Raw genomic sequence first — 9,735 nt, 5'->3', positions numbered from 1 at the left:
AGATATTAGTGCAAAAGTGACTCTACGGTGTATATTTATTCCACTCAACCATTGAAATACCTTAAAACTTGATGTTTGACAGGAAACTTTAAATCTTGGCAATTCTTTATATCACTGGGGTATATATTCACTCATCCTCTAAATATTTCTTAGAAAAATCTGATATATTAATGTGAGTTAATTAACCCAGCGTCTTTAAGTCAGATGAACAAATGTGTGGTTTACTTCTGAGCAGGCTTAAAATACAACATAAACAATTTAAAAGAGTAAAGCTTTGTGGGGTGACCCGATAGTCAAGTGGTGACTTTAAGGCACAGACGTCCTGAGCAGTGAATCCCCAGTTTGACTCTATGCAGACTGTTTGCTGCATGTCTCTACCCTGAATTTTCAGTCTCTCCAAACTGTCCTGTCAAATAAAGATGAAGTGCCATAAAATAAATGTAGTTTTCTGCAATAAAATAGTCATTTTCTTTCATTGGTATGAAGGAAAATAGCTTTACATTCAACTAAATGAACTAATTGTAATTGCAGTCTCAGAACATTGTTACATTCAGCCCCTGAAACCATATTTCATAGCTTCTTCTATGAACTTTGAAAAATCGTAAAGAAATGGGACATCTTTAAAGTGAAGCGTTACAAAATTCCTATTTCTACTGTGAGTCAACTAAATTAATATTCTTTTCCCAAGTTGTTAGAGACCACATGACCATTTGTGCTATGAAGAGAGGCTCAAGAGAGCTTTGTTGTCTGGAAGGCGGAGAGCATGCGCTGGCATGTGACAGATGTCCAAAGCTTTTGTCCTCTCAGCCACAGAATACAACTCTGCTGCAGTGTCAAGCACTGCACAGCAAAGCCATCTTTGCTCAAAACTGCTCTGCCTTAAACTTATGTTTACCTATAATGGTGATATCATCAACTCCTTTACAGACTGCATTTTAGAGAAATCATTGTAATGGAAGCAACATTAAAGCATCCATCCTCATTAGTTAAGCCTTTTTTCCCATCTAATGGACTTATCCCAGCAGTCGTCATATCCAGGTTAAGTTCTCATTCTGAGATTCAAGACCTTAAGAAAAAGAAAACAGCAAGCAAACAAAAAGAGCTTGTTTTCTTTTTTTCTCTCTAAAGTACACATGACAATTTTTCCAAATTGTTGTGTCTGCCCTTCTAGTGATGACAGTTACACAAGCAGCAGTCCATCTGCTGCAGTGCCACATAACAGGTGGAACAGTGACACCTACAGGGTCTTTCTAAGAAGCATCCTGTCATATTGAAAAACTCTGAGAATACTAATATTTATGGCAGACAACTAATCAAAGAGTGTCAACTTAGAGACAAAACATGATTTGAAAAAAATCATAAAGACATGAGCTTAAGTGGTGGATGGAGTACGAATAGATTCTTTCAAATGTCAGCGCAGATGGATCAAATGAAAACAACACATATAAAGAGATTTTCACTGACTTCCATGCAATTATACAGCTGCTTTAGGTCGCTATTCTTTTATGATGATTGTTTCCTTGCTAAAAAATACTCTTTAAAGTGCACAAATTGCACTCAAACTGTTTGTACAAAGGATTAAATGGCACAACATGGTAGCTGTAAATATACTATTTCTATTAACATCGTCAGCTCACCCTGGTTCTTCAAGCTCTTACACGACATTGTATTACTGCTAGCTGGTTTCCAGAACTCCACCTTCAGGTTAAGGGGATGTCTGTATGATGGCACAAGTAATTGGTTCTTTAAGCAAATAAATATTAGATTAATTGTAGAAATGAGTAGCAGATTATTCAATAAGGAAAATGCTTGTTGAAAATGCTTGTTAGTTGAGAAAAGCAACACTGAGCAGCCACCTCAAGGAGCATATTTACAACGTGGCATTAATCACTTGTTCTATAAAATGACAGAAAACTGTGAAAATGTCCATCACATTTCTCAAAACTAATGGTGACATTTTCAAATGTCTTGTTTAATCAAGTAAAACCACAAAACAAAAAGACTTTCATTTGTGTAGAAGAGAAAAGCAGACCAAATGTAAAATACCTGATTACCAGTAAAAGTCTATCAGGGAATCATGTTTTAGAAGCTGTTTTACTTTTTCTATGCAGAATCTGTAAGGTTACCACATGTAACTAACTGTTAATGTTCTCAAAACTATATTGAAGAACATTTTTTAAATCTGGATCAGACAATCTTGTTCCCCTCAATATGAAGAAAAGGCCTACAAACAAATTTTGTGCTTGATTTTAGTTACAAACATGAACACATATTCTTGTCTCATTATAATCAGCTGTTTTTCTTCAACTTTGGCGAGACTACACAAAGGAAATGATCTTACTTCCACGTTTTCATTAGGCTACACTTCAGGCCACATATTCAGCTGACATTTAGGTGAACATTAAACAAGCAGCTGTTAGTGGACTCACTGGTGCTGAATGGTGCGGGCAGAGCCGATTCTTGGTCAAGATGGCCGTGGAATTTCCCTCTGAAACCAACTAGGGGCTGAGCAGTCGATGTAATGTAATGAAATCTGACTTAAAGGCAGCTTAATTCTATTAGTAAATGAATGCTGTTTAAATCTAATGAGATCCTCTCTTGAAACCTAAGCAGAAAACTAGCACTAGCAACCTAAACATTTCTCCACCAGTCAGACTCTGACATTAACAAGCTCAGAGATGAAGAGCAAGAAATTCTCTCTTTTTTTTTGCAATTAAAAATCATTAATACTTAAGAAATAATATTTGATAGATTTTTAAGAATTTACCTTGTACAGAAATGAGGAGCCTTTAGACTTCAATCCTGCTCTGAAGGCCTACCATCCATACTTTAAAAATAAGACACAAAAATTAACAATAGTGGGTGGGTTTCCTCAAGGGGACTTTTCTTGCCCTGACTGACAAGTCTTTGGTCTGTGTCCATGTTCAGTTGGCATGTTTGTAAAATAAACTCTGGAGGAGAGAGATGCTCATGACGTTTTAATTTCATGAAGCATCCTGCTGTCCACATGAACACCAAGCATTTAGAGCTCCGCCAGCTGAAAATCAACAAATGTTCCATCTTTAAATAACATAATTAAAAATAAATGTTGGATTTTGTTAATGCAGTCACTGTAAATAACTGAGGGCCATATTTGCTGCTGTTCTTTTTGGTCGACCAACTTATTAGGATTAACAGACAGAGTTAATACCACATCACCTTTAGTCAGGCACCTTTAGTCATTAATTTTCAACCATGCCTTTAATCCAAGGAAATTACATTGCTGTCTTGAGTTGTTTTCTTCAAGTCCCACTAGAGGGTGTTAGATAGCTGTGAGAAGTCATTCGAAGCAGCCCAGCAAAGTGTGTAGGAGACTTTACAGAAATAAGCAGAGCAGTTAGCAGCAGACACTGTAACCAAACACAGATTAGGCAGCAGAGGGCAAAACTAGAGTGAAAAGGGCTGTAAACGTACAAATCTGTCACATCTTTTATTCCATTTTGGCAAAATTGGTCCCTCTTTAGTTATGTAACAAGTCAAAAGGGGAAAGAAGGTTTTTTTTATTTAGCTCTTCAACCCAAACATGTCAGGTTCATGCACCCACTGAGTCTTCTTCTGCATGATGCAACAGACGTGACACAGAATCAGACAAACTGCTGTATGTATGAACAAACACTACCTCATTCAGATTACATTGATTCCTTGAAGGCATACGATCTCTTTTCCCTGTATCACTTACACTCACAAACACACTCATGGTCTCTCTCTCTCTCCCTCACAAACCTGCTCCCACTTCCAACAACCCGACAGATCACACCAACCACCACCGTCCTACTTAATCCACGTCCCACCTCTGCAGCTAAGAGCCTGCTATTCAGATGGATGCAAGGAGGACAGGAACCTGAAGGGGGGAGAGACAAAACAAAGCAGAGTGTGTATAGTGCGGCATACAGACAGTTCTGACAGTGTCTGGAGAGAAAACCAGCACATTTAGGGTAGCACAGCGTGGAATTAAGTCAGGTACGACTCTAAAATGAACAAAATAGCAAAGACAGCTTCAGATGTCCATATTTTGCAATTAAAATCTGACTAAAGTCATGTGTGAAAAGCCTGCAAGATGCAGCATCACGCAGTAGGAAAAGAAAAATGCGCACTGCAAACACTTGCAGCATTTGGTGGTAGGAGGTGAAGGAGAAATCCTTAGCAACAGACTTGCTTTGTACTGTGTGTTCATTGTTCTCATTTACTTTTCATCTTCTTCAAGTGGCTCGCTGCTCTCCCTCTGCTTTGCTTTCTGTGGGAGAGGAGGTGCTATACAGTGCACTGTAGTCTGAGCCTATTGGGAGCATGCTGCTGACTCAGCCCAGGCCACTGCATTCATCTATCTGCACTGCAGTGCTGTCTCTGCTTACCCCCACCACTACCACTCTCCTCCCTCACTCAGTGCGCCACCACACACACACACACACAGGAGGGGGGAGAGAGGAGAGAAACACACATGCACACACACATTTGCCATCTTAGTAGTATTGCACCATGACACACCCAACCACATCAAATCAAACCCTAATTGTGTTTGGGTGTTACTAAAACATGAACCAAAAGAGTGCATTTCACACATTTCTGCATGACGTTGTTCCCAAAGTGAAACAGACTGTAGGTTTTCCTTTTGCGGCTGTTTCTGGCTTTTTCTCTGTCATGTCTGCAACTTCAAGCAATCTGACTGGATTATTAGCAACAAGCAAACAAAATTACCTTCACTAGAGTGTGAAAGTGTTGCAAAATGCCACCATTTAAATCCTCACAGTAATAACAGCAAACGAGGCAGTAAAACCACGCCAGAGCCATCCATCGTCACAGTATGGTGAAACATACACTGTTCTGTATGGAAGTCACAACCATTCATTTTACAACCAAAAACGACATCAGCCAGAGGAATAACTGGAAGGCTGCTTTATTGTTTGGAAATAGATTCGTGCTCAAATGAAGACATTCTTTCACCGATTCTCATTTAATTGTCCCATGTGGTTGTGCAACACATGTCCTCTTTCTGACTGTATTAGTGGCAAGAGATAATGACAGTCAAAAGGGCTTTTTTCAGTTAACCTATTTTCAAAGAAAAGAAATTTATCTCAGTCATGCTACAAAAGAATGGCCTCTTATACCGACTGGTAAACCAACATCTGGAAATGAACAAAACGTGTAAAACAGAAGGCAAGCTGTTCTTTTACTAGCCCGAGAGCCAGTAAACAGAACACACAGAGAGAGCACTTGTACTACATGACTCTACAAGATGTTAGTCCAGACAGTCTAATCTAGGTGGTGAGTTTTTCAGTTTAAGTTAATTTCGAACTCAATACATCGTTTTTCTATCGTGCTCCGTTTTGATTCACTCCCATGGGTGTTGAGATCCTCGCTGCTGATTTTATTGACAGACTAAATAGAAAGCTAAAAAGGCACGTGCCGTTAAGAGATATTGCACCATAAACAAACACACAGACAGTTAAGACAACTAACCCTTAAATCATTAGATATATCATATTGAAAGTGACAGCAAAAATGAAAGATCAACTCCAAACCGCAGCAGCGTGTTAAGGGGGGAAACATGGAGGGTTAGAGCTGCAGCAAGCAAAACATTTTTTTTTTGTCACACAAAGTGAGCTGTGGCTCATACTGGGGCACACTGGTTGACCAGCAGTCGCCTGCAAAAAGGCTGTGAGTGTGAGTGTGTGTCCGTCTGTCTGTATCTGTATAACTTCGTGTGTACAATATAGGAAACTAGGGGCAAGACATCTTCACACATGTACAAAAGGGTATGCTGGTAGTGCAATCCTCTCACCAAGGCAGGCTCCACAATTTTCAGCAAGCAGCCAGTACAACACCATGCACTGTACGCTGGTACCCAGTATGCAGAAGTCCTGGGCAGGCCAGAGTTTTGGTTATTCTCTGAACATACCACACAAAGAAAGAATCATGATCAGTTACACTCTGTGGTTCTGGTTTCACCTCAATACAAGGAGTGGACAGGAGAGTTGATTTACAGACATTGTTCTAGTATTATATATACTATATATATATGTGGTCGAACATATATATAATATATATTTAATATAGCTCTGTATATGTACGTATTGATTTATACAGTTTTAAATACAATTTCTGCTCTTTAATATAGATTCTTTTAGCTTACTCCCCTCTTTTTTGTGAAAAGTGACTCAAAAAAATCTATTCCATCTAACAAATGCGTCACAGCCTAACAAGTGTGACAAGGGGTGTCAGCTGGAAGCCATTCTATTTATGGTTATTAATATTTAGTGTTAGATTAATAGCTGTAGTTTTTTTTTAAAGTAATCTTGTATTTACAAAAAAACTACACATGCTGTTAAAATAATATATTACATTATTTATAGTCTCTTAAAAAGTCCAGTCTTTGCTTTTGCAGTTTGTGCCCTATAGAACTTAGCCTGAATTTTAATTCTTATTTTCCCCCACCCAAATGAATGTATGTGTATTCACTTTTTAAAAAAATTATTTTTAGGTTTCTTTCCGTCACACAAATCTTTAATCCATGGAGATCTTGGAGAAAATGGACGGCAGTAGCTTTAATGCTTATCATTCAGAGTTTTATTTGGTTCAAGTTAACACCCACACTGAATTTGGAGATCTCATGCAGCAACTGGAACATGGAACTTGAAAACGGATGAGGGAATTATTCATAAACAGTAAGTGACATCACTGCACAACAGGGAGTGCAAAAGCTCTGGTGTGGTGCTTAGGCTCACAGTACCATAAGAATGCATCCAGTGCTCTGTTGGTTATTTGGTATTTGTTACGCAGTAGAGCAATATGAAGAAAAAATGGCAAATGAGAGGCTCAGAGCACTTGTTAAATACTGAAATCTGGGGCCTATCCACTGATCGTTCCACTCCTGCTTCGGAAAGAATTCTGTGTGCTGCTCAAAACCAACATATCCCAATTCACTCTCATGACATCTCCTCACAGTGTTTCCTGTATCTGTGTTTGCTATCAGGGTGAACATTGTTGTTTTGTTCGCTGAAATTAACTGAGACCAGACTACAGTCCATAATGACTTAACCACAAATGTAATCCGCTATCAGTATAAATGTCACTATTACAAGTGAGCGCAATGTTTGCCTTTTCATTGAGATGCTTTCTAGCCCTATAGTTCCAAGCATCATAAGCAGGAAGCACTAAACTGGCCCCTGACCGGGCGGCCATCAACGTGGGACAGCCAGCCGAGATCATTGTCCATCAACATGGCATAAAACAAAAAGAGTAAAACATGATTTCATAAATACTTCCATCACATTCACTTGCATTTTGTTGCAGAGCTCATAATAGTACATCTATAATATCTCCTGAGAAAAAGGGATGAATTTTTCAAGCATTGCATACATTTCTAGGGTCTCTCTGTCTAATAACGACAGCGATAAACAGAACGGGCCGGGCATACTTCACCCAATCCCACTCCATGGACAAAGGGCAACAAGGGATAACAAGGCAGATCTCTTTGGCTTCTCCACACACAATGTTCTCATCAGTCACTCATCATTTTTGTTTCTCGTTAAAATAGGATACGACTCAAACACCCAGCAAATATGTTCCAACACAAGACTGATTCCCTCTTGGCTTAATGTGGCTTATACAGCTGTGTAAAATAAGACTCATCGCCCACCGAAACATGGAAATTACATCAGGGAAAACAAACTAACAAACAAAAACACATTTACACATATGTAAATAAGCTATGTGAAATCAAATTATGCAAACCGAACAATAATCCAGACTCTTCTCAGCCCTTTCAGAAAGGTCTAACCGCCCACAGAGAAACATCAGAAATACAAAGGAGTTTGCCATACCTGTGAAATCCCCACAAACCACCGACAGTAGGACTCCCAAAATGCCCGCTCACACAAAAATAAAGGCAGATGGTATGGAACATTACATCGGTGCATACAAATCATAAATATAAGCTTTTTTGTTTCAAAGTGTTGCGTCCTTGAAAATATTTCAGTCCAGATTAACAAACACTTCATTCCCATGATACACGCAGACTCTTACCACATCTTATACACTCAAAATCTCCAGAGCAGCAAATAATGGTTTGGATTTCACCCACATAACCATAACCATTTTATTCTTCCATCTATAGAGGCAACAATTTAAACATCTGAAATGTGTTGAGTGATGCGATAAAAATGTTGGATCTATTTTTGATGATCAACCCCCATGTCACTTATCTCTGTTGAACAAATTACTCTGAACTTTCAAATTATGACAATGTCTCGATCATACAGTCGAGCCACCTTTGTGGTCTGAGTATTAGTGTCTTGTGGACTATGATAATTCATGCAAGATTTCTGATCAAAACATGCCATCATGCAAGTCATTTCTATGCATTGAACAAGCACAATTACTTATGTATTTGTTTGGAAATCTTTCTGAGTAAATGTAAGCCCTTGGCCCGAGTTGACCCCATAATAAACAGACCCTTAACCAATTTGGTGTGAAAGCCCATGTTAAAAAAAAGCATATTGATGTGGGTATAACAAAGATAAAATGAGTAGAAGAGTTGAATGACATGGGCAAACTGTTGAATATTGTTCTTTTTTTATCTGTTTGCATTTTTGCTGCTCAAATCAACAATTTCTAGCTTTAAGAAAACAAAACGTACTTCCAACACTCTTCTATTTGTGTCTTTCCCTCACCAGTCATCCTTCTGTTTGCTCACAGAGTGAGTGTGTCATTTGCTCCTCTATATGTTTCAGTGCTAAACGACACAGCAACCCTCACTGGCTGCTTTAAGAGGACAATTCTTCAGCATCAAGCAGCATCCTTGTTTTACTTCGACAACACTGTCTTCCATAGGAATCCGTTACTTGCATCCAGGTGCTGGATTCCTGTTTTTTTTTTTTCATTCCACCTCTTGGTGTAGAGTTACTTGTCTTATCTGTAGACCAGTGGTAAGTGAGCAACAGACATGTTCCTGTCTTTTCATTTTCCTTGTTAAGGTCAGTAGTCTAGATACAACAATGTCACACAGTATGCTGATTATGTTTGGTTTGACTAAAGTTCAAGAGTCTTCAAGCTGTAACAGACCAAGCTGCTTCCCTCTGCATCAGTATAAGAATGAAGTCTGTAAACAAAATTATTGAATACTATTTTTTTTTCTGACTTGCAAATGAAATAATCTGTACATCTGTGTTGGGTGAGTTTCCTCTCGCTTTGCTTGAAGTTACATTATTATAATCTTATTGTTATTACTGTGATTATTAATCCACCGCCCTAACATTTAGATTCCCTGATGTCTTTTTGGTTTCTTCCTTTCTCTTTCCTCCCTTGCTTGCCCTCATTGTTGTCATCCTGTTTCTCCTTGTCAGGCTTGGTTACACTGTCATAAGAGGGCAGGGAGGCAGTTGGAGGGAGTGCCCATCCCTTTTCCTGTTCCTGATTGTTACCACCATTCTCCACTTTGTTGTTGGCTGGTTTGCGCTTACAGACAAAACCCCGCCGAGCCAGGTAGGAGCGGTAGGCCCTTTGAATGATTCTGACAGACACGTCCTCCTGCTTGCGCCTCAGAGTGGTGGTGATCGGCTCGTAAGAGACCTTGGAGGGATTGGCCGCCACAAACGCTCCTCCATTTGGTTGCCTCAACATGTCCAGCTCGCCACTGTCACCCAGCACGCGCTTGGTGAAGGCAAACAGGATGTCCAGACAGTGGATGCGGTCTCCACT

The 9,735-nt window shown here is 39.3% G+C and overlaps 1 protein-coding gene across 1 annotated transcript in view; it reads right to left on the bottom strand.

The window, feature by feature from the left end:
• Positions 1 to 4,917: 4,917 nt before the first annotated feature.
• The window catches only part of scn8ab (sodium channel, voltage gated, type VIII, alpha subunit b), a 48,776-nt gene continuing 43,958 nt past the window's right edge, over positions 4,918 to 9,735 (bottom strand). The window contains 1 exon segment of the mRNA XM_051947861.1: positions 4,918 to 9,735. Within this exon segment, the coding sequence (XP_051803821.1) occupies positions 9,286 to 9,735 (450 nt within the window). The 3' untranslated portion in view covers positions 4,918 to 9,285.

This window comes from Acanthochromis polyacanthus, chromosome 5, assembly GCF_021347895.1.
Source record: "Acanthochromis polyacanthus isolate Apoly-LR-REF ecotype Palm Island chromosome 5, KAUST_Apoly_ChrSc, whole genome shotgun sequence".
In the NCBI taxonomy this organism is placed as follows: domain Eukaryota; kingdom Metazoa; phylum Chordata; class Actinopteri; family Pomacentridae; genus Acanthochromis; species Acanthochromis polyacanthus.
Note: the sequence above shows the minus strand (reverse complement) of the source record. Positions and strands in the feature narration are given on the sequence as shown.